Source organism: Diprion similis, chromosome 8, assembly GCF_021155765.1.
Source record: "Diprion similis isolate iyDipSimi1 chromosome 8, iyDipSimi1.1, whole genome shotgun sequence".
Lineage (NCBI taxonomy): Eukaryota > Metazoa > Arthropoda > Insecta > Hymenoptera > Diprionidae > Diprion > Diprion similis.
The window spans coordinates 10,391,864-10,418,083 of NC_060112.1; the positions used below are offsets into that span (position 1 = coordinate 10,391,864).

Genomic DNA, 26,220 nt, shown 5'->3' on the forward strand with positions numbered 1-26,220 from the left:
ATATTTATATATATGTATATATATGTATATATATATAAGTTTATATATATATATAGATATATGTATATATATACATGTAACATTATTTACAAATCAGAAATTGAGGGAGAAGAAATATAATAAAACTATGATCGTAATAATAAGCGATAATAATAACAGTAATATTATTAATATTGAAATGTTAAAATTAATAGAAGTAAATCTTAAAAATATATTATACCTTACATTACATGATAATTCACTAACAATTAACTGGGCATCTGGTACTGGGAAGTTAAAAAATGATTCCCAGTTATTTTATTATACTCTTACGATCGCCATCGTGACCTGGTTACGAGCTCATATAATATGCCTATGACGAGCGTTTTTATACGGTTCCGCTGAATTATAGTTTACACGAATTCCGGAAAGATCAGGCTTGAACGCAGCATACATGCAAATGGCAAAATATCATTTATTTTCTCGTTTTTCGACAATTTTGCAGAATTTTCAAGGGGTAATTGTATAACATTTAATCGCAAGAATACTCGTTGATTTTCATATTATGAAAATCAACTCGCTCCGTTTTGCTTTGTCATTAAAAAACTGTAAAACTGTAAAGAAACTACATTTTCCACCCAATTCGACCTTTCATCCATCGATTGATTTGGTCACTACTCTGTCTTGAGATCGTGAAAAATTAATTTAATACCTCGTTCAGTGACTGAATAAAAAACTTAATCCGCCTAATTGACGAGTAGACTTATCACTCGATGGACTTGCTTGAAAATCTATCAAATGCTTCAACGTCGAGAATAATGAATCATTCTAGTTTCAAGTTTTCCAATTGAAGTTCGCGTTCAAGTTTAACAATTAAAAAAGTTATCATTTGTAACATTTTAATCGGAAAACAACTAAACGACTAGTTTCATTGCGTTCATTCGATCTAGCAGTAACAGTTACGGGTTTAATTCGACTGGCTTTCATTTTACTAGCTAAACAGTACATTCCGTTTCCAAGTTGAATAATAACGGGACGCGCATGATATAATGGCTATAAAGAAATAAAAGCAATTCCGGGCCGTTACCGAAGTAGTGCATTTGCCTCTGTGAACATATGTAGCGACAGTAGTAACAACCGTAGTTATAGTTCAAAGCGCCGGAATATTTTGCCATCGAGTATCTTTGATTCAATTCTCTTTCCCGATTCTTCCACGGAATACGCGTAATGAATTGTCATTCGTTTGTCGTCGCGTTTTTCCACAAAACTCTACAGAATGAAATCATTCATCTAAAGTTTTCCATAAAAATTCCTAGTTAAAATTATACGGGTAAAATGTTTCCAGTTTAAAAAATGAGAATTTTTTCTTCTTGAGTAAATATTTGTCGAATGGAAGATAACAACTTTGATCGCAGATAAATATGCCCATGTACGGGATGAAGCAATTATCTTTTACTTTACTCGGTGAAAATGTCAAGGCACAAGGTGATATATGTATATACCATTTATGTGGAGCATTCCACGGCAACTCAACCAGGGTTTGACTCTCGACCTCTTGGATTTGGTCCGCAATTTTCTATAATGTTGTTCCAACTCTAAAAAATTTTTAAGTTACGTGAAAAAACTAGTTACTTTTCAAAAAGTATAAGTAAAACAGATTTGCTTTGAAAAATTTGAATAAAAAATTGTGATTACTGTTTGAATTCGGAACAACATTATAAAAAATCATGAACCAAATCCAAGAAGCTAAGGGTCTGATCCTGGCCGAGGTGCCATGCAATACTCAAATAGAAGCTGTGGAATACTTTTTTCCATAGACACTATTGTTAATTTGAAATTTTTATCGTCACTACCGTGACTCGGAAGAAATTATAGTTTATATCTTTCGTTTGTGCATAGAACGGCTTCCAATTGCTCGACAATTTTTTGTAAATAAATGTTAATTTTTTCTGAACAGAGCTTGACAATTGCTGTAGACCTCATCATTAAGCATTAGATGTACCTAAGACAGGTATATTTGAATGATAAACGACTCGTCGATCATGTGGGTGGAAAATGATTACAAACGTAGAGCGGTAACACAGTTGAGGGGTACTAAAATTTCTCGTAATACAATAATAAATAAAAAAATTTCAAGTATATGCTAATTATATAATCGCTATTAAACCTAACGGAAAAAAATGTAACAAGTGTCATCCGGCGTTAGATGCTCTTAGAAAAATAGAAGATGAGGTGAAGAAGGAACAGAATTTGAGAAATTAAAGAAAAATGAAAGAGGTAGAAGGTAAAGATGAAGAAAAAAAGGGTAAATCAATCACTGAGACAGAAGATGATTATTGCTTGGAAACAGAACCATTTGCGTGTAGGTGACAAATTAATTTTGCTTTCACTGCAACTTAATTTGATTCAACAAAAATTTAATCTTGGAAAGAAAGTATCTCTTTCACCAACACTAGCAAACAAAAGAACGGCTTATTTTAGAAAAGCAGCCAAGTCACTTTCGGCTAATTTTCGTAATGAAATAGGTACTCTTAAGAAAATGTAATAAATATCAACTCAAATTGAAATTAGTAAAACCTCATAGTAAATTAATAAAATTCATTATCCGAAGAAAAATAGGGAAAACTCTGTTTTACAGACGAAACTCAAAATTTTTCTCTGGGGTGTGAAATAAATGACCACGTTGAATTCAAACCTTGGAATTAATATCCTTCACCGAATCCTTTTTTCACATTCCAATTTTCAATTTTCATAAAATTTAAAGTCACAATTAGTGAATTTTAAATTTGTTTTACCAGAGAAAAGTGGCTGACTTTTTTTTTAGATAAAGCTATTAAAATCGAAGCAATTAGTATCTTTTTGCAACAGAAAGGCTCAAGAGTACTTATGATATAAACACTATGATTCAACTACCTGAGATAATCAACAACTGAAAAATCAGCTCGACGTATTCACTTTCATGGCTCATGATGATTTTGAAATATTTAAAATAATGAATGAGATCCTGATTCGAAAAGAGGTCATCGTCTGTCTTAGATTGATCAATCTCTGCTCCTGACAATAAAACAAGGTTCAGAGTAAGTCATAGCCGTGACTTTTTCGATACATGTACACAAGGGCAGATAATTTTTCGAGCTAAATTCGTGGCAATGAAGAAGTGTTTATCAATTATTTGGCGCGAAACATCGTCCCGAAATTTTAGGTTCGCAATATCAAGGAAAACATTGTTCGCTACGATATTCGTGAGACAAAATCGAACCTAGATGCAACATCAAATAGTCGCTATTAGACGCATTTGTAATTTTATTTTGGCTTTACACTGGTTTTCGAAGCTCATTATTACATCAAATGCCATTTCACAGCAGACAAAATGTGAGCTGAGACAACTAAAATATAATTTAACCTTGAAATAAATTTTAATAACTGCGAATTTGCCAGTTGAAATGACTAGAACTTGTGTACACGTACTGCAAAAATAAATGGTTATGGTTGGCTCTCAAAGGGGTATAGAATACGATTAGATGGCTGAAAAAGTGGGTGCATTTTGAGAATTCGCAACTCGACGAACAATATTTAATTCGATTCGGGTTTGTTATATTCGCAAGTATGCCAATCGAGCTTCATTTACGTACGTTTTTTTAATAGCATTGATTGGATGAAAGCATTATTATTTATAATAATGTCAACCCTTTCACTTAATGACATGTTTTGCGGTACCCAGGATGTATTCTTGTATAGTTCATCCTCTTTGCCACAATGCCGCTTTTTCTTAATTATCACATTGTTTCGGTTAATTAAGTTTTAAAAATTTCGTACATTTTTTCACGAAATATAGAATTTAACTTCGTGTAGTCGCCATTTTGTTGGGAAAAAAACTGTTCTACAGTGACTGAGGGAAAAAAACAACCCAAGAATGGTGTTTTCAAATTTGAAGTAAATCGATTCAACCGTTTTTGAGGTATAGTGGTCTCAGAAAACGTGCTTCTCAATAACGAGGCTTTTATTAATTATTTTCAATATGAGAAATACTTGTCAGCCGATGTACAAATTCCCGAAATTCAAATTCCCACCTTTTCAACCGTCTATCCATAATACATCCCCCTTTAAAGAAAGAGAAAATGTGAAGGTATGAGAAGCAACTAAGGTAATGCACATCGCAGACAGCGTAAAACACATTATGATGCTACTGCAGATGAACAACGGATTCACTGATCGTGATACGAAGAGTTGTAAATTAACGAGGTGTCCCTAGAAAGGAACAGCCTTAAAACTGTCGTTAGTCGGCTAGGTTTTTACTAAGCAGTAAGTCGTTGTGCGGCCCCGACAAGTGCCTGATGAGCTCCTGCAAGCTCTCGAAGCTCGAATTGCAGAAGCAGCAGGAAAACGTGTTGTCGGGGGCGGCGATGACGCCTCTGTGAACTGAGCAGAGGTGCTTGAGGAGGTGGGCCTTCTGCTTGAACATCGCAACGCACAAGCGGCAGGCGAACGGTTTTTCCCCCGTGTGAACCCGCAAGTGCGTTTTCAGATTCCACGACATGCCGAACTGCTTCCCGCAGTACGAACAACGATATTCGCGGACGGGGGTCGATTTTGGGGGGTCGTCCGAAGGCGGAGGCGGCGGGGCCCGACTCGGGGGCAGCGTCCACGCCCCCCACTGTGTTTCCAGGCCCCCTACTGCTACCGGATCCGCGCTTGGTGGCCTGTGCGACGCTCCTGGCGGCGTCACCGGTCTGTCCTGTTGAAAGGAAAAAGGGTTATTAGGGGTTGACCCGTTCAGTTAGCTGGGGAAAATAGTTAGGAGTCAACTTCAATTTCTTTTCATGCGGCATGTGTCGAGAGACTGACGATTTTCTAAATTCAGTGTATCGTTCCGAGGTGGATTTGAAGTGATTCAAGGCCAACAGTATCGTCTGTTGTGCCGGTTAAATTGATGCGTTGACGGAAGAATTTACACACGGTTACCCCTAGGTAATTTATCGTTACAACTGGGCCCGGCTCCATACAAGGCCGTATTAGGGATCCGGTACCTTCTTTATCGGCTGGAAATTTCAACTGGCTGCACTGAGTGCGTCTTCTCTACGATTTCGCCATTGCTATTGGTTGAAAACTGGGGAGATCGCACTGAGTGCAGTCAGTTGAAAACGCTATGACAGTTTTCATTCAATATAGATCGCAGCGATCGACACCGGTGGCCTTGAAATGGGCAGAATTCCCCGCGTGAGGTGTACACCAGTCATGGAATGATTTGAAATCTCTGAAATTGCAGTTTGTTCGAAGTTCTGAAAAAAGTGCAGACTTTTCCGCATATATCTGTGTTCAGATAGATAGACTCTCTCCTTGAAATGCATTCTAATTTGCAGATAAGAAAGTGATTTTGTATACAATGAGAATGCAATTACATGTATTATATACCAAAATGCAAGTCAAAGAAAAGTTGCTCTCAGCATAAAGGATCCGCATGTAGATTCTCGGGCACAGGGATAAAGGAGATATTGACTTACTAGGTAAGGCGGGGCTGATATGCTGTGGGGATGAGGCGCCTGCAGCCTCCGGGGCGTTTCAAATCCAGGATTGAAGGGAACAAAGGCCGGGTTCTGGGCAGGGGCGTTGTGAAACCCTGGCCTTCTCTTTCTGTGAGGCGTTACTACATACGCTTCCGCCGGGGGAAGTGGCAGCTCTTCCGGTTTCCGTTTGCCCGGCTCCAGGCCGAGCGCCAAACGAGCCTGGAGCTGCCTTCTCCGCTCCTCGACTTCCTCCAACGACTCCCGTCGCTCCAGCAGCGGCTTTTCTGGCCTGGGAAAGTAAGAAATATCTCAGGAATACGAAAGAGTCAACGTTCTCGAATATTTCGAATGAAGTATTATTTGCTGATATTATTTAATAAAACAACAGAACGTTATAACGTCATCTGAATAGTTTCAAAAAGTTCAGGATTCGTTCTGTAATGCTTATCCTTAATTGAAAAATATGCGAACGGGAGATTGTTTACAAAATCCTTAATAGATCCTATGTTATTTCATCAACGTTCAAAGTTCCCGCCCTTCTCTGCCGGTAATACAGTTTCGAAAATCACTAGCACGAGCGGTATAGCAGTTCATTTTCCTGTTTTGTCGACGGATTTACGTGCGCAGCATAATCGACTATTGATGAGCGAACGCTGAGTAGATTGTCGCATTTCGAGTCAAACGCGAGTCACAATTTCGTAACTTAATACTTATTAACTTGTTTCATACTTCTGCTGAAACACCGTCACTATTTCAAGTCCAAGTTTAGTGCCGCCTATGTGTATTTCACCATTTAGCCGGAAGGTGGTAATTAATACGATCATCGACCTCCTCAAGGCTTTTCCTTTTGCGACGTATCGGGCGGCGATTAACGCCCGCTAACGATTCCCCGTGCTCAGATACCGCAACGCATCACGACCCGAATACATGAATCTGCATGTCCAATTTGATGATCCGAAGCAAGTTGCAATTAGGAGCATAGTGTATGTATGTGTGTGTTGTTGATACTACCGGTTATCGCCGATAGGTTAAAATACTGCATCACGCCTTCACGTGTAACTTGTATTAACCAAGTCTGACAGCATTATGAAGGACAAGATTGATTTGAAAACTTTTTTCAACTAGGTGATGCTATAACGTCTGACTTTAGCAACCTCTTAATTTAACCATACATTTTCCGAAAAATTGGACTTCACAATCCAAGCAATGATTTGTAAAAAAAATTACCGATGTGATCTCGAAATTAACAGACTTTCGGAAATCATCCATAATACTTTCTAATTTCATCTACAAGTACAGGAAAAAAATCCTTCTAATTTCTTCGAAGCGAGAAACGGTTAAAAAATGGACGGAAATTACAAACAATAAATAAATGACCGTATAATGAAAACGATATACTCTGATCTTGCCGTTCTTCAACAAGAACAAACAATACACGCAAACCTTTGAGACGCCTTACCTGTGAACGACGTCGTGTGACCCTTCGCTGGTTGTAGAAGCGCCGGAATTTAAACATAGGTTAACCGGATCGGAGCTGTCCCTCCTCCGGGGAGGTTCGAGACTCCCTTCTCTATTGTCGCTTAAATGGTGGTGGGTCTCCCCTTCGACGCCCTCGACGTCGACTTCCGTTTCGTCTTCACATCCCTCGGTTTTTATGAGAACCGAACAGCAGTCGGCCGGATTATTAGACTGCCTACTGTTAAACATTCACAAACACCAAGCTGGTTAGAAGGGCACGACATAATTTGTTCAATAAAAATGACCTTCACATAATATTGTGTTTCCAGAATTATGAGACTTTTGATGGGTATAGAATTACGCATAAAATAAAATTTGTAGCATTCGTTTGGATGGAAAATTTATTGCTGAGCAGTAAGTTGAATGAAATTTTGAGAGCACAATTAGCCAACTATTAAAAACGAAGGCAACAAGTATAATATACAAATCTCCTACGGCTATTTCAGACACACAAGACAAATAGAAATGTACGAAATCCATTTAATTAATAAGACCATTGAAAACTTGTTGGCATTTTTGTGACGAGCCCTCAAAAAATTCGCAAACCTGTTAGTTGAATTCATATTCGGGTCTTCCCCTTCAGCAGAGCAAAGAGCGAACTGCCTTATCGACGACAAATGAAAGCAGCTGGGCAACAGCCGGTAACTAACCTGCCGTCGTACTGTGACTCATAACTCGAGCTCTCCTGACTTTCCGAAGGCTGGGGCGTCGGTATCCTCTCCTGATCAGACTTGCTCGAAGTCTGCGGATGGTTCGACTCGGAGAGCTCCGACTTTATCTGGAGCAGCTCGAACAGTTCCCGTAGCGGTATCAGCTCGGAAGACTGGCGACGGCGGGGAAAAAAGATAACGTTCAACTTACGATGAAAACGGATGAGCGGAAGAGTCGGAGTTGAATATGGCAATGGAAATATTTCTTAAAGTTCAATGGAACGCCATTTGAAAAGTGTCAAAAAGTAGTCAAAAAGAAAAAATGTCTCGATATATATGGTAAATTTATCAATGTTTTTTTTTTCATGCCTTTGTTCGCGGGAATGTCAAATATTGAAAATGTAAGCTTGATTGAACACTTAAGATACCGTGATTACTGTTTTATAACAATAAATCTCTGAGGAATAAATTAAATCCTGTTATTTATATTTTGAGAGTACAAAGACATGGTTGAATTATGGTAGATCCAGAATCGTTCAGTTTGTGGCCATATCCGTAACACTCAGATGAAGGCTTGGTCACAGATAATACAAAGAAATTACGGACGGCTTTGATCAATGTTAAAATTTGACTTTCTAACAGCTGAATGCTAAAGAGTTCTGGTCATTATTCACAGCGTAGGAAATTTTTTTGTGATTAATTCAATAATTGAATAGATTTGTATAGTGCCAGAAGCAATAGAAATAAAACACAAACGACGCCTCTTATATCCTACGGTTAAATATTTCACTGATATGTTGGTTTATAACGAGGGGCTATCCGCTCAAAAATACGTAAACTTGACACTGGGAAATCAAATTGTAAATTCAAGGACCTTGTAAGACCGAAATTTTCTTTGAATTAACGACGAATCAATCGAGATTACTGAAATGATTAAAAATCGTAGCAGATAAGTTGAAATGAGGAATCGCGTGGCAAGGGTTGAAAATTACGAAAATTGTTTTAATCAATTCATTAGCATTCCATTGATATCTATCTCATCGTATGATTTCGTTGACTTTCAGTTCACCAAGTTATTTCCATAAATTTTTCTAGTTAATTTCCTGTGATTCTATCCAAGCCCAGAGCTTTGAGAATGATTGAAGATCACTTGGTACGTCGGAGATTAATAAAACTGAGATAATAACGTAGAAATCAGACAAAATGACTGCCGATGAATTGGAATCATTGATTTAGTGATCAAGTGGATAGCGCCCCGGGTTATTACCGAACTTATTTTCGGTAGATCCTGATCGATCGAAAGTGCATTCCAACTGCACATGGGTATAGTTGCATCAATTTGACATAGCTCACCGGTATCAAGGCTTCTCCGTTGTACAGGAACTCGAGGAGGTAATTAAGCTGGGGCTTCCTGACCCCGGACAGGTGGACGACGTGGTCCAGGGCGGGGTCCCGGAGGAGGTCCGCCAGGAGCGGACTCGCAGCGGCGAGAACAACGCGGTGAGCTCGGATCACCGAGCCGTCGTCGCAGGCCAGGGCGACGTCCACGTGCTGGTCCCCGCTGTACCAAGCGCCGACTTCCGCGGCCAAGGTTGCGGGGTGTTTCCCGTAGTGGAGGGTCAGCAGACCGTCCGTATACATCGTCTGTGGAGGAAAGAGGAAACGAAACCGATTGTTAGAAGGCGAACAACTCTCTCGATAACGCGAAGACGGTCGTTAAATCCGCGGATTGCTTAACGACCGGACCGAATTATTATGTAAAATCGACATCCAGCGTGGTTCATATTCGTGTTAGTTTCTCACTTAATGCTCATTGCCGGGGTGCATATGCGAGTATGTTAAGGTGGTTAAAAAGTGGGTGAATTTTAAGGATTTATGTCTTTCGTATGAAGATAAAGTATGCGAATCAAGCATTTTTTTCATTCATTATTGTCACAATAACGTTGACCTCTGACATGTTTTGCTCTGCCCACGATACTCAACTTCATGCTCGCATGAAGATGATTGTTTGTTCCAGCAAATACCGAGAGGAAACGGTGAAACCTGGTGGAATGAATGAACGACTGCAATGGGCAAAATAATTGAACTCTATTGGTTGGCGATATTGTACTGCGGCAATGTTTCCGTCTGCTAGCTAGCAGGAAAGCCAACTTATTCGAAACAGGTTATGAGATGTCAAACTCTGCCGCGTCAAGTGGCGAATCGAAATTATGTTGTTACGATGACTCGCAGCAGTCATCAGTCAATCAGTGATAGAAGCTTGCCAATCCTTCCAAAATCACCATATCAACTGTTTGAAGTCTGCCTAGCCTGAAAAAATTGTCACCACCTGCGTAGCATCCACAAGTTAACCAGCCTGTGTAGAATTACGAAAAGCTCGAGCATGCATTGTAGAATGCTCTATCTGATAAATTTCACCGTTTCCTTTTAGTATACATGCATGTATACTTGACGAAGATAATGTTTCGTTAATTGAAATGAATGTGATTTGAGTTAACGATAAAAATTGTTGTTATTACGATGACTTTGTTTTACCATTTTATCGAATCACAAACACGTTCCATTTACAAAATTTGTATGTGAGAAAATTAGGCGAACCGTATGTACACAGTCTGTCGCCTCGTTTAAATATTGGCACAATTGTTGGTACTGAATTTTCCACTACTAGAAAACGATTCACAGTGGCTATATTTTCTGGCGACAGTTACAGAACTTATTTTCAACTTCCACACCGAAAGCTATTTTCAGTTCAGAAGGTGAAAAATAAACATCTTTAAGAAACTAGCATATCCACAGCTATAAATTTTCTTCGCTGGCCGTTTATACAGAACAATTAGTACCGTGTCACATAACCGCGACATAATTGTCCGACTCGGTGTTACAGCTGCAATATACGTACGTATGTAACGCGTGTGGTGCATTGTGGGGTAAAGTTTGCACCGCACGAGACTGTATAATATCGCGAAGAAAAAAATTGTAATTGCACGACCGAGGAGCGGGAATGAATCGCCATTACGAAGTTCAGGGTCAACTGCCGATCGGATGCTATGCGATTATTCCATTTGCGTTTTCCTTATTCTATTTGGGCCTTGGCGACGGTGACGACGCCGCGACTCGGGGCCTGAAGCCGAGTCGCCGCGGCGCTGCGCGAGTCCCTCTCATCGGTAGAGAATGCCTTTTACTTTACAGGTGGGTTCTATTTGCGCTGTAACCGGTTCGGCTGCTTGTGTAATCCGCGTTTTTATCATCTGTGATTTATACCGGTATTGAATTCTTTCCCTCGTATATTATGCCTATACGTATGTCATATGTTGTGGCTAGCCGGTGTGAGACTTTACGTTACCGAGCCCAAAGCAGTTCCTTTTTCCGTTTATCAAAACAATTCGGCATCGTTCAACATACAAATAAATAATATATATCTTTCCAAGTCCTAACCGGTTTTCAGAAGCCATTCAAGTCACGCAACTCGTCCATTATATACACACATTGCTTCTCCGGCGTGAAAACTTTGGTTACGCATCATAAATTATAAATTTTCACCGAAGTTATGTCATTATTCGGAAATCTGTCTCTCATTCATGCGCCTCTTCGACTGTAATGCTGAATGTGATGATGACCATGATGCCGCTTCCGCATTATGCTGTTGTGTACAGTATTTGCAAACAATCGTCACGCACTTTGATATGTCATGTATGCCAGAGAACAGCCTTGCAGAGAACTTTACGTAGAATTCCTCTCCTCTTACGGTGAAGTAGAGGATATGATCTTCGTGCGATTGTTTCGATGATAGCTTTTATCGTTCCTCGATGGCCGATGCATGCAACTTCGAGGGAGCTGTACGGTTCAACTTTGACAAGTGAGGGAAATTATGGATACGGATTCGGCTTCACGTTGAAGATTACTTTTTGAAAAGTTGAACCATTGCTATTCATCGAAGATCGGTCAGCTTAACAATAAGCTGTAAGTCGACCATCGGTCCAGTTACAAAGTCTCTGGTACATTCGAGAATTGGGCATTATTTTTTTTTATTTGAACAAACTTATTCTTACAGAGTTATATATGATTGTGATAGAATTGGATTTAACTCTTGTTAGAAAATCTTTCGGGAAACATATTTCTTTTCTAATGACTTACACAGCCTAAAAAGCTAACATTATTGACGAATAATGAACTTGGAATCTTTCGTCGACCTATTGATTTCTATAAAAAAATCATAATTTAAATTCACTTACGGGTAACTATATATCTATAATCAATCGCTGCTCATAATGAAACGACAAACGAGTTTCCCTATAACGCTTGAGCTGGGTTCAAGAGTCCGATTTCTTTCATTATTCTAGAAAATGGACGATGTTAAAAACTAATCACAACGCAACTGGATCGTTGATTCATTCGTTTCTAAAAATCGAATCAGTCTGTTCTCCGTAAGAAAAACATATTCAAAGAACTACGTGTTCTCGAAAAAAAAATAAAGTTTTATGTCAATTAGAACGACTGAATAAAATTTCCAAATATGAAGCGGAGTTTTCACATCACTGGAAGAAAAGTTAGAGAAAAATTATAGACTGGATAAACTTTTGCAAAGGGTGGTCGAAAAAATACTCAAAATTTCTAGGTTCAAAGTTGCATCAGCGATAGATGTAGAAATGTGTCGAAAATTTGCAGACAGCCATTGTCCGTGAAAATACCGATAATAAATAACGCGTACTATAAATTATACTTTCGTTTAACATTAATCCAACAACTGCGTTAAATTCGGAGTATCGAGGATGATTAATTGCTTATTGGAGTATAAAAAAATATGAAACATTCAGCGAAGAATGTGGCACTGTGCCTGACAGACCTCACATGGTCGAACATACATGACATATATTATTTGGTCTAGCTACGTACCTAAACGTGTTTGAGGCTCGTCGAGACGATGATAAAGTTCTGCCACGGATAATAACGAATTAATTCGCTTCATACATATGTGCGAGCTTTTGCTAGATAGAGGCGAAGAAATTTCAGTGTTTCTCTCAGGTAAAGTCGAGAAACGTCTTTATCGTATAATCAACTACGCGGCTCTTGCAATAACTTTGTTTACATTAGACTATTACCCAACTCGGTGTACGTAACCATACGTTGACTCGTGATCGGGTTAATCTCTTCAATATCGCTCACCATTTAACGCCCGAGCAACGAGCAGCGACATTATACCCGGTGAAATAATGTTATTTTACACCAAGAAGAATGTATCTCGATCTACGTACGAGGGAATATTAGTGAGTCGCGCGATATCGCGGTTTCATTGATATGGGAATTCTTACAAACGATACGCAGTGGAACTGATCAACTATCGCGACTTTATTATAAGCCTTACTCGGACCTAATCAATGAATCACTATCTCGACACCTTCGCGGGTGTATTAGGTTGGTATAGACTCCCTTTCACGGAGGCGATCGGTATCCGATGACTTTGAGAAATGAGGAAAACAAGATTTCTTACACCGATGAAAATATCAAGGCTATCAGTGGTCGAAAACTTCTTTCCAACTTACTGATCAGTACCGATTGAAGATAGTCAGACGGAAACGAACAGATAAGAATTTTTAACTTACACTAATCAGTTGCAGGTATAGGTATGTTAAATTGGACAGTCGTCGGTGGAGCCTGAATTTACAGTCTCGTGAATTATTAGAATATAACAAAGCTTTCGTCGTTTGAACGAAAGTAAATTTTCATCATATGACACCTCTTACGAAAAGTAGCATGTTTCAGATTTCTATCGTCGATGCTATTCTATGGACCGAATGCAAGCTATGCACTGAAATTTACATCTGTTTTGTGATAAGATTCCTGTTTTTTCCTTGAAATATTAGAGAAGCTCGGACGGTGGAAATCAGGCTATAGTCATGCATTTGATGTGCTTGTAAATCACATTGAGTTTTGAAAAGCTTGAACTTTCCTTCGACATCGGTGACCTACTTCGTTCCTTCGAAAAAAGGGTTTCTTGGACAATTCACGTTTACAAAATGACTGGAACCGTATGTTCCTCATTTCGGTACTTTCACTTCGATCAAGCAGAAATTTTTCGCGCTATTTTTGCACATGAAATGATTTGATGATTTTTCTTGGGTTACATCTATGCAAGCGACATGAATATGGGGTTCTTCGGTTTTTCTTGAAAACAACTTTTCACAGCTACCAAATGAGTTCTCAATGACCAAATGTCGTTCGTGTAATTATCAGAAAGTATCTACAATTCACAAATGTATTATTAACACGTCTGCCCATGCATGTCGCACTGTCTTAACGAAAGTCTTGCGAAATAATTTGACCGTTTATTATTCTGGCCATCAAGCCTCCTCGTCGGCAACGTCACGCTACGATTTAATCAACGACACATATACACGTATATACACATGCACATAGGTATACATATATGTGTAACTATGTAAATTCAAGTCAGCCAGCCATATGCGATAGAAATTTCAATGAAACATAATCAGATTACATTCTAGCGCAATCAATGAAACTGGCCAACGCGATTACAGCAAGAATTAGCTATCAAATGCCGTTCAGAACTAATAAGAAGCATACGCTCGATTCTCTTCAAGTTCCGACAGCTCAGGTTATACGTACTAGTTTAGTTTTCCTTTTTTCTCGGTTAAGGGGTCGAGTTTATTCACCCACGCATATGACACCTCGTTAAACCGTCATCAAGACTATAAATTTCATGAAAGTATAATTCCGACTTATTTTTATAGTTCGATAAAAATTCTGTTATACCAGCTGTGCTGTTGTCTGCGTTCCGTAATAGAAACAACCAGACTAAAAGAAGAAAAAAAATAATTATATCGTGAGAAAAGATGGAGTAGATATGAAAAACAAAAAAAATTAGACTTCAAGTTTTATATTCGCTAAGCATTGATTGAGGATCCGGTTTGATCGGAAACGCATTTAAAAACGAGTAATGTATACAATCGCTGTCGCTAATTCAAACTCGATTTAGTATATCTTTTTTTTACGCTCATTGAAACAGGTGTGCGTGTAGAGCAGGTTCAAGATTACGTTTGTTGAAGATGGAAATAAATTTATATAGACGAAATTCTGACCAAGCACTACACACTTCCGATCCGAACATCTCTGTAGATATTTTTCGAAAAAAGAAACACCTCGAAACCTTGAAGTCCAGATCGCCATCTCGTCTGGTGAAATTAATCTGATGATCGTTAAGTTAATATCGTGTTCCAGTATCGAGCTAATACGAACCGATAACAATCGGTAAAAGTAAACGTCTATTATGGATATATATATATATATAAATGTAATTGAATTGAAATGTAAAATCGAAAGTGAACTTTGTACGTGGACACAATTCAAACACGCTTATCAATTCATTTTACGAGTTAGAAATTATACGTATACTTATACGAGATGGATAAAACATTTCTTTGATATGGGAACGTTCATAGCGGCCAAGTCGTGGGGTGTTGTTCTAAGGACCGTTCCAAGTATATGCCAGCAGAAATATCACGTAGAAAAGAAAAAAAAGGTACGAGCAATAGAGAACCAGGTGTAATAGGGCCCGCGATTTCCGCTCCATATATATATATGTATATATGTATAGATTTGTTCTGTTTTTTTTCATCCTCTTCTTCTTTTCCTGTATTTTTTTTTCTTTGTTTTTTCTTTTTTATTTCCTCTCTCCCGTTCCCAATTAGGGTTTCGCCAACATGAATAGATCCTGTTTTATATGGCCGCCTTGAACGCCGCTCTGATTTCGCTCGCAGGGCTTCTTCTCACACCGAAAGCCCGATTTACACCTTTTCATTTCTGTTTTTTTTTTCTTTTCTTTTCTACCGCAATATTTGCCAGAGTAATTTTCGATTCCGTAAACCGTTTTTTCGAAATTTTTAGTCGGACACTCCGCTTTCGAGAGCATTCCTTGGTTATTGAATGTCGAAATGGGTTAGTTTTTCGGTCGTGATATGCACAAGTCGTTCTCACCGTCGGGTTTGTGATGCGGTGTTCGCTGGCCGGAAGAATGAGCAAACAATTGATCTCAGCATCCGCATCTCACGGCTTCCGGTACAGTGAGCGCCGATCGTACGGCCGCCAGCAGCTGCCGATTAAAGTCGCTCTTTGCTCTTCGTGCCTGCATTTCAATAATTTTTCCTCCCGGCAATTACAACTCGCACGTGTCCGCATGCATAGACGCAATGAGAAAGAATCGGGGAGCAAATTTCTATAGAGTCACGAATAATAGAAATGAGATCTAGGCGCTGATAACGAATAGTCGTGAGTAAGACCTCGGACCTTTTTCTACTCCTTTAGCGCGTTGGCGTTGTTGCCATTTCTTTATCACTGTCAGAACACCGAGTCGAGTGTATGGCAATAGAGTTTGTGCGTTATCCACGCGTGCTATATCACTTTCCGGTATTCAGACGTTTCAATCGTTCTGACTGCTAAAGGCGGCTGGTTCGATTTTTATGTTCTGCAAAGAATCTTCGGCCATCCGTGTCTAAGAATATCGAATTATCATTCTATCGGTCTCAAACTTCATCTTGAAGAATAAATCTTGTACGTTAATTTTTCAGTTTTCTTGTTGCGAAAAATCTCTCCATATCAACTATGTAAACTCTCTGTTTCAACATTATAGCAGGTTTAGTTACTCTCTTGCAACCGTTTCTCAACATTTTTAGACATGAACGTTACAAGTATGTTACTGCGTGTACGGAAACTAGTTTACGAATAGATCGGACCCGAAAGAAATTCGTCTGCGAAGTCATGTACTCGATGTGCAGATCCTCTATCTCCGGCCAGGAAGTAGAAACTATTTTTACTTCAAAGAATTTGACAATTTCAGAGGTTGTCAACAGACCTCTGCCAAACTTTGCCGGCGTAAGCATTTGCTATTCAGTTAAATCTACTGATCATCATTTAGAATTTCGAACGAGGTTCGAAACAGCGAAATAAAGTTTGATAGCTGGTTGAAAGATTGCGATACTATAATTAGCAGTGATTAAACTAAATGTGACGAGTGAATGCTGATGCTCGGAAAAAGTGATTTCATTGAGATATCGCAAAGCTTTCGAATGTATTTTCTATCGTGTCAATTTTCGAAGCATCGTCACCAATCGTACGTTTAATAGAAATTTATTAATATACCAACATCGCAAGTTGTTCCAAAGTTGGACTCAAATACATTAAACGTGTTATGAATATGATAATTCATTAAGGTTTGACGCATAAAATTCTCTGAAAGTATCACTAGCTTTACACGAGGTTTGACAAAATTTTGCCCACCCAACTTGACTGTCTTACTTCACTGAAAACAACGAGTGCTACCTTCGACCCAATGGAAGACAGAGTTGCAAACTGCACCTCCTCGTCGAAAACTAGCGATGATCCCATTCTTGCCCATCAAGCGTATATATTCGACTCAGCAATTCCGTCGTGGCTGGATATATTTTTCGCAGATGGAAATATGTCGCACCTAGTAAGCAGCGTAGGTGGGAACATGTTACATGCACATACTGAGTCACTAGAGGCAAGACTATCGGCAGATCGGCAGATAGATAAATAGATAGATAGATAGATAGATAGACTCGTAGATAAAAGGAAGCTTGGGTGAAGTCGTTTAAACGTGGACACTAAATGGCACATTGCGACAATACATGCACACACATGACACAAACGCAGGATGGTTGGGTATCTACATATCGTCGAGGCGAGTCCCCGGCACGGGACTGTAATAGTGACGGCGTATACATTTCGTTCAAGGCCAAAAGTAACAGCCTTTTCAAACTGCACTTACCGAGCGAGTTACGTATAGAGTTAGGCATGGTAGGATAGGATAGGACAGGACAGAACAGGACAGGAAAGCACATAGTGTGCGGTTCGCGATAGGTGAGCAGGCAGGCAGGCAGGCAGGCAGGCAGGCTGGCAGAGGCGAGTGTATTCGCAAAGTGGTGTAGCTACGTCACGCACCCCACCCGACAAGCGGCAACTGTATCAGGTTATAGGTGTAAGCCGAACGAACGAGCACTCGGAGACAGACGGGCGTAAGGTGGCGCACACGAAGGTACATCCGTGAGACGCTGTACAAGAGTAGGTATATTGACAGTTGAGCACACAAATAAATGTGCACGCAACGCCGAGTAGTTGTTACATGATCCAGTCATTATGTAAGAACAATCGGCCGACTAATAAATAGACACTCCATCATTGTGAATCTGAAGGGCACATCCATACCCGCGAATAACCGAGTGCGCGGCTTCGGAACACGTACGTGCGCACGTACGTCGACGAATACAAGTGTCCGGAGAGCGCAGGAGAACAAGCGCAATCCGCACACAACCGCGTGTTGTACGCACAGAGAGACGCCCGCCCGGCCTCGCTCAATTATTACCATGAACATAAACGTGCCAGTCTCTCCTCTACGATGTGTCCTATGCGCTCGAGGTCCCCTCGCCCCTCGACCCGCCATTCGCTCGTCTATTCAAGTATTACAGACACTCTGTGCTGCCCGGTTGCGTAACGCCAGTGATCTCACGTTGTGGGTGGGACATGCTCTATGATACGAACGAGTACAGGGTGTCCCAATGGTCCCTTGTTCCGACGTCGTCAATGCGAAACGGCGACATTCAGCCACTTCTTTTTCTATACCCCTATTCTCTCTGGTCCCTCTGCAATCAGTCACCCAGGACCACCGAATGGCGGAACTCTTCTCCTGGACCAGGCAGCCGCCATTCTTTCCAACCTCACTCACATCCTCGATATTTCAACGTTCGAAGTTCATCCTGATCACCTCGAACCTCCTTGTTTCGCAGTTTTCAACGATACCGAGGAAGAACTTCAGCTTCGAGAGCTACCTCCGGGGTGACCAGAAGCGACGAAGGTGAAAAAGCGCGGTGACTCTTTGCCGGAATCAGGTGTTAATCGTTCTAGTCATTCATCTGTAATTCAGGATGCAAAATTCACCGCGTTCGTGCGGTTCGGATCAACAAATCCATGACTCAACATTTTTATATTTTTCAAGACAAAAATATTCTGGATGCTTAACATCTGCGGTGCGAACCGAGGCGATGGAATATTTTGCGATTACTTAAAAGCCTCGCGGGAATATCTGCACCTTGTATCCGGCAGGGATGCACTTGTTCGTCAATCGCCTGTCTATGGCGTGTAACGCACGGTGTGAGCGTAACCGGCTGATTCAGTGACGTACAACGGCCGTCATTTTGACAAATAAGCCAGATGTCGCTTGTGATGATTGTCAAGGTCGCTTGTTTGGGCTACTCTTATCATCGCTGTCAACGAGAGTGGGGCCAACGCGTGTCCTAGGGGCCAGCTGTGGCCACCGTTAACAGAGCACGTCTCCATTACATCCACGGTTCCGTACGACCCAACGAACGAATGTCACGGCCTTTAAGCACCCCTCACTGTACTGGCACTTAAGTATCGAGTTATTTTCGGCTTTGCGAGGATAAAAAGAGAAGGTGTAACTCTCGTCTTGATCTTCCGGGTCGCGTTCAGACACAACAAGCGTCTCGAATCCGCGCTCTATAAAATTGCTGCATAAAATCTTTTTATCGACGACACGGAATCGCTTAGTTTACCAACAACGTAGAACTGGCAGATGTACAGTACGATTTTCAATTGATGATGCAGCAGCAAGTGTTTTTCGAAGATCATATTTGGCTCGAATCGTTCCACGAAAAATGGATCTACTCCTCGGAAAAAGCACCACTTCAAAAGCTAGTTACGTTTCTTACGGACAACGAAAAGCTGAAAATTCGATGTAAAACATCGGTTTTAACTCCGGCGTGCTGCAGCATACTATTCTACGATCACTCAGAATTGCCACTTAGTGTATCAAAATTATGAGCATACGAAGTAGGTGTAAAGCCCTTATCCCGAAGGTCAGAGACCTAAATGCTTTATGATTTTGAAAAATCAGGATTAAATCGTCTAGCGGCTGTCCAACTCATTTCGTTTCGATTTCTTCGACCAAAATAAGTACAGTTTACCTTTTACGGAGATATAATCCAAGATAAATAAACGTAGCTGTGTGAATTTGTATAATTCGAGCAGTTAAGATACGCTCTTTGATGAGTTACGATGACGGCCTGGACGCAGTTCCGACCCTTGAGCCTTCGTTCAGGGCTTAGAGGAATTAGATTTCGAGACAGGTCTTTCTCGTATCTATCTTTCACAATTTAGTTCGCCTATCTCATTGACCGTGAGCTCTATAACGAGGCGTCTGTATCAGTGCGTACACATCACTCGTACGTATACACGTTTTGGGACATGTGTAGAACAAAGAGGCGTACAGGCTTGTGTAAACGCGTTACAACTCTTTTTTACTCCGAGCGTAAATTAGACCAGTCTGTATCGGAGTAGTGATAAACATTTTCGAGTCACACGTAGCTTTACGCGCCGGCGAAACGACCTTCGACTAAATCGCTGATTTAATATTAGCCGATTTCTAGAAAATGGATGAACGTGCGCGCGTGTGCGTGAATGTGAGCGTGTCTGGTATTTACGAGCGAGTGAATTTCTACGCAGAATCTAGCGCCAAGACTCGCGTTAGATATACTGCGAAAACTTTTTTCCTCGGTAAGATTATACCGCTATAGATACCGTAGAGACGACGTATGCGAAGATAGATATGCGCGTAAATAACGAGACCGCCGCGGTGCAAAAACAATGACGAGAAGCAAATAAAAAAAGAAAGAAGAAAAAGGTTAAGAAATAGAAGAAATATCGTCAGAAAACTAACAAAAAGAAAACCTCCCGTACCATTGTGCATGCACAAGACTACACAGGTATTTACAAGCAGTGTTGTGTAACAAATGCCATAATGTGGGTGGCGTGGAGCAGCGTAACCGGCAACCAACCGGCAGGCTGCCACTGCAGTGCTCTTTGCGAGAGAAGGCTATTACTAAACGCGCGCGAAAGCCATTATGCGCCAACTTCGGACCGAATCAACTCGGATGAATCTATACGAAATTCACTGTTTTTTTTTCTCCCCTCCTTCGTAGAGCTTTTCTCCTTGTAGGTACTATGCAGCATGTGAAAAAAAGAAGCGGAGGTTTATCCAGAGACGAACGTTCCCTTTCCAAGGATGCGGCGGCGTTCGAGGTTTGACGAATCGGATTATCGCAAGAAATTCATTCCTCTTGGGGCACGGCCCGGTTTTTATTTTATTCCGTTCAGGCCCCGCGTTTCACAACAGAACTCGGGAATCGGTTCGAGTCGGACGGCCGGTTTACGTAACGGCATCCTCCCATTGGCGACTGTGAAATTACGTCGGCGGGAGCCGCATGCGTGCAGCAGTCCATCAGTAGAGAGAGCTCGAATCGTTTCGGCCGAAACTTACACTGTGTGGGCACTCACTCGCTCTCTCACTCTTTCGCTCTCTCGCAGCGCAACGTAACAGGAGCGCGCTAGATCGTTAGAATCGGCCGAAGGCCGGCTAAATTACAAGAGTCTTCAATGTCACGAGTCCCGCCTCCCCCTCCGTCTCTCTCCGTTTCGATCCCCGTTTCCACCTCTCCACCGCCGTCAAAGACGACCACGACAACGACGACGACGACGTGGATGAGGAGCACTCTCCGCTGGTCTCACCTCCGCTTTCCTCCACTCGTCATCCGCTTCTTCTCGCCCATTCTCCACGTGATCAGCGCAGCGCGGATTTCACAGCCGGCGCAGCGCAATCGGTGCTCTCGGGCTGACCTTGACTGCGCCGCCACATCGATCGCCATACAGACGTCGATCGCCGATCGGCGGACACACTCGACGGCGAAACCACGGAGGAATTTCAATTTCACGGAGCGATCGAGGATCGAGACGCTTTCCGATCGGCCGGCCTCGCGGTGCAAGGTCGGATTTCGTGTGCTTGCTTTTCCAATAGCAGCGAGAACACAGCTAATTCTCTCTATAATCTCGCGTTTCGTTCACCTTGAAGCGGCGCTTACGATATACCTATTTGTACACGCAACGAAACGGCGAGAAGTATCAACCCGCAGCAACGCTCTGCAGGCGCATTTCTCGATTGTGACATTTTGGGCATGGACACGCGGCCGCGAGGCTGCCTGCCGAAAACCAAGGTGTGGAAACCCGGTGCATAAACGTTGACGAAAATTGCTTCAGGTATCGACACCACGGCCCATACCGTGCCGTCGGTTCGAAAGTCTTTCAGGCTTCGGCTTCGCGTCGATCAACCATGCCGCGCACGAATTCAGCGCTGCGCGCACGTTCGAACCAGCGACGATAGGCCCCGATAGACGAAAGTGAAAGGGAGGGTGGAAAGGGTCCGACCAGCGTTGGGCCCCGGCGGTTCACAACCTCCGGATCGTTCGCGCTTTCCTGCCTACCTAGAATCGACTCAAGCTTTCGCACGGCTCCTTGTGTATCACTGATAAATTATATGCGAGTAATTAGAAGACTCCAGTGCCAAGCCTCCTCAAGGCCTCGGCTTCGCCGAAGCGTACTTCCGGTTCCGATCGACTTCCTCTTTTCTCATCGCGAACGCTTCGCGAGGCTGGATCGAGGCGCAGGCGCCACCGCGTCAATATTTCTACTCCAAGGGCTCCGACCAATTACCTTCGATTCGAGTTTCCCGCTCCTCGGGGCGGCCTGATCAGCTGATCATCGTCCGCGTTTTGGCGCGAACGCGAGGAAAAATGTGCGCGCAATTGTGCGTCGACCGCGCGGCGGTAAATTTAGGCGTCAACTGCCACTCCTTACATACGAATGAACCCGCTTCTCTCCCTCCGTCCCTCTCCATCTTGGAAAGATTCTCTTATCAACACAAGCTCCGACTCTGCACGGCTTCGGTGACAGTAGCGCAAACGATTTACACTCAGGCGCTTCGGACGTGCAAACGCAAAAACTCGACGTTGGTATATTATGCTGGAATTCCCGGAAGATATTTGTCGTTCTTTTTTTGATTTTATACTTTGCTTGTTTTAGCCAGAAATAGACACGGTGACGTGTTAATTACGTTGCAAATCTTGTTGGTAGGTATACCAGCCTTGGGCAAACATATAAAGACTGTGCGATAGTGAAAAACGTGCGAGATCAATCACCGCGTGGTGTGTCTTAGTCAAATTTTTGTTTACCTTTCAGTAGTATCCTATATCCAATCCAAAGTGTGCACCCGCAGGCGGGTTTTACGTTTCTCTCGATGAGTAGGGATACATCTCTGAATGTCGATCGTCAAATCTTCTTCCGTGTAATCCAAATTGGCAAATATAAGAACAACACGTATACGATTATATAATATTAGGCACGGTTAACTGACAAACATTTGAAATTCACTAGATATTCTTTTATTCTTTACTTTCCTCTCAATTTTACGTATTCGTCAACTTTTCAATTTATCTTTATTTATCTTTACTTCGATCCACGATCGGTTTAGATTAGCCACTGTCACTTCACCAGGTTCACGTTCTTCTCCGCATAGTCACTGTGTATCCTTTATTTTCAGACTGACACCAGTAACCGCGGCCAATCACGAGTGCCGAGAAGAAGATAAAAACAAACAAAAACAAAACCTATTTCAACACACCGTCGAATATCGATCGACTCGCTTTGTCACACTGTACAAATAATTTAGTCGAATTTAAAGAGGCACGCTGTTGTACTCAAGTTTCATCGAAGTTACTTCACTCGTTTCTCTTTCCGTCGTACGCCGAACGCCAAACTATTCCTCTCCTCTCCTCACTTGCTGAAACTGTGATAACCGCACCATGGATTCATCACGAATGAACGCTGTTCACTCCTCGTCGTGTGCGGAAAATAGAACCTTACAATATCCTCTAATTCGCTGATGCGGCTTGCTAATGTTGCATGGGTGTCGCGTCAAGGTCAATCCGCCAGCTCGTGGTCTCGGCGTCACCTTATCACTCGCGAGGACCAGCGTACGCGCTTTTTTTCCGCTTATACAATCCCCGTGTGTGAAAGAACAACGTATGAGAGTTTGGTCGAGACGCGTAGCGTGAAATGGAGAATCACTCGCTACTCGCGTTCGAATTCCCCGCGCGAATAAGAAAGAAGATCGCGCCGCGAGGTCTCTCCTTTGGTAGGTACGAAATGATGTCGTTGTCGGCTTGCCGCCTTCCTTCCTCCGCTTCTACTTTTTCCTCTCTTCTTTTCCTGCTCGCCTGGCTTCGCGCGAGTGTGTGCGTGTTTGTTGCGTTGTTGTTTTGTTGTTCCCCTCTGCTTTTTTCCTTTTCCCTCTTTTTCTTCTTCCTCTTCGGGCCTCCCAGCGGCTCCAGGGTCAGCCGGCTGGCTTAGCACTTTTACTCGCTCGTGTCCCAAGGACTTGCCGCGCTTCTATCCCTTTCTCTTATCCTTTCGCGCGCGCGCGCGCTCGCTCGCGCTTGTTTTTTATCCCTCTAACCTTTTTAGCGGACTTTTAATTCCAACCGTTGCCAGCGTTACTTATGATCACCGCTGCCCGCTTCAAGGTAAAGAAAAGGTAATATTATAGAAAGGCGTTTACATCACACAGCTATATTAATGTATCGATGAACGCATGTGTGTGCATACACATATATACATACACACTCCAATATCCAATATCTCCGCATGTATGCACGTACAAAGTGTATTATACGTACACCTCGTTTTAAATGTCAGATAAATGTTGCCACTCTTTTTTTTCTTCCTTTCTTCTTCTCCTTTATCTTCACTTTTCGATCCTTGTTGCTTTTGTTTTTACTCTTATTCTTCTTGTTATTACTATTAAAAATATCGTTCAAGGATCGTCTGCTGCACTCGCGGTGCATTCAGATGGCGAGATGCGTGTATTACGTTTCACGATTTAAATTCCTTATCGCGGTGATGTGTGGGAGTGTGCTTGCGTGCGTGTATCTGCGTGAGTGTGTTCGTATATTTTTCACTAAACCCCCCACCCCCCCTCCCACCCCCCTCTCGCGACAATTTTCGCCGGTCCTTTTTTCCGTTCTCCGCGAAACCTTTTCTCTTCGATGCTTCGTCAAAGTGCGCCAGACACAAGTTCTTGAATTCGATTCGACGCAGGTCCGAACGATCCGCGGTTGTTTCGCGCGCCGAAAGTAACAGCGTATCTCTCTCTCTCTCTCTCTCTCTCTCTCTCTCTCTCTCTCTGTTTCTGTTTCTTTCTCCGTCTATCAGCCCGTCTCTTTCTCTCTCTTCTGGTTTTGTAACGCTTTACGAAACTCCGCGCCAAAGTAAAAGTCCCGCGAGCGAGGTTGGATCGTGCAGCAGCTAGGCGGACTACTGACTATACTATACGGTGAAACAGAACAACGCGGTGCCCGATTATTAACGATATTTAAACCGTCAGGCAACCACCTTGCCGATGAATTCGGATTGCGCTGTATTTATAGTTCGGGATTAAATGAATTTATGTAGCTTTATTGATAAAAATCACGATGCACTTTTAACCGTCGCTACTTTTCATAATTTTTGTTGTTGTTGTTTTTTTCTTTTTTTGTTTCTTTTTTTTTTACGGAGGGAAACACTATCGTTACCACACAAAAGGCACACCGTCGTAATTTGCAATACCGTATTCACTTTTCCACCTCGTTGTGTGTTACTTCGTGCACACAGGAGGAAAACACTCGAGCCGCGGACACACTGAGAGACACAGGGAGACAACACACACTGAGGACTCCACCGCACACTAAACTCGGGGTGAAAACGGCTCGCTTCGGCACAGAGAGACGCACTGAAAGTGAACACAAGAGAGACACACACACATACACACACACAGAGCGCTCGTTGCCGTGTGTTTTGACGACGGCGAAAACTTGACTTTCGCAAATCCGCAATTCCGCGTAACCGCGCGGTTTGTGAAACGAATCCTTGCAGCGGGTAGAAATCCTGCGGGTACCAACGTCGTCGACACGGTTCGCATCCGCTCTCGGTTTCGGCTAAAACCCAACGATTGCTTCGGGGTGGGTGTGTTGGATCAGTGATTTTGCAACATGTCCGATGCGATCATCGTCCCTGCTCCCCGACCGCTCGGCGGTGTTTTCTTCCTCCTTCTCCTTCTCCTCCTCCTCCTCCTCCTCTGCAGGGGGGCAATTCTTCTCGGCTGGCTTCGCTCGCGCTTTCCGAAACTAATAAAATCCTCGATTCCGCTCCTACTTGTCGAGATGGTCCGCGGCGAGAAGGGGGGCGTTTCGCCGTCGTTGCCTTGCGATTTCAACGCGCCCAGTCGACGCCGCCGCCGCCGCTGCTGCTGCCGTTGCTGATGGTGCTGGTGCTGGTGCTGGTGCTGGTGGTGCCGCTGCCGCTGCCGCTGCCGCTGCCGCTGCTCCGTCGAGTTTCAACTTTTACTTTCAGCTCTTACACAACACCGGACCGCCGCCGCCGCCGTGTCGTACCTCCGGTGTCGGTGTGCCTTTGTGTGCGTCGGTGAGTGAGCCCGTGCATTCGCACGGTTGCCCCGACTGCCGCGTGTCTCTCGTGAGCGTTTCGTTTCGGTGGCTTGAAGCCTCCTCCTCCTCCTCCTCCTCCTCCTTCTCCTCCTCCCCCTTCTCCTAAGTCTCCTCCTTCTCTTCTCGGTCTCAGCGCGTTCCTCCCGCTCC

The 26,220-nt window shown here is 42.6% G+C and overlaps 1 protein-coding gene across 1 annotated transcript; it reads right to left on the minus strand.

Annotated features, from left to right (window-relative positions):
• Positions 1-3,975: 3,975 nt before the first annotated feature.
• On the minus strand, positions 3,976-24,549 carry LOC124408966 (transcription factor Ken). Its single transcript, XM_046886318.1, has 6 exons — positions 22,762-24,549; positions 9,005-9,295; positions 7,652-7,824; positions 6,943-7,179; positions 5,481-5,772; positions 3,976-4,714 (listed from the first exon to the last, which is right to left on the minus strand). Exons 2-6 carry the CDS (start codon positions 9,290-9,292, stop codon positions 4,256-4,258), a joined length of 1,449 nt encoding a protein of 482 aa, XP_046742274.1. The 5' UTR covers positions 9,293-9,295; positions 22,762-24,549; the 3' UTR covers positions 3,976-4,255.
• Positions 24,550-26,220: the final 1,671 nt, after the last annotated feature.

What these genes read in the sequence shown, in the direction of transcription:
- LOC124408966 (XM_046886318.1), bottom strand. Translation starts at nt 9,292, where the DNA reads ATGTATACGGACGGTCTGCTGACCCTCCACTACGGGAAACACCCCGCA. An exon ending in TCACACGACGTCGTTCACAG is followed by an intron (nt 5,773 to 6,942) that starts GTAAGGCGTCTC and finishes TTACTTTCCCAG; the next exon opens with GCCAGAAAAGCCGCTGCTGG. An exon ending in TATCAGCCCCGCCTTACCTA is followed by an intron (nt 4,715 to 5,480) that starts GTAAGTCAATAT and finishes TCCTTTCAACAG; the next exon opens with GACAGACCGGTGACGCCGCC.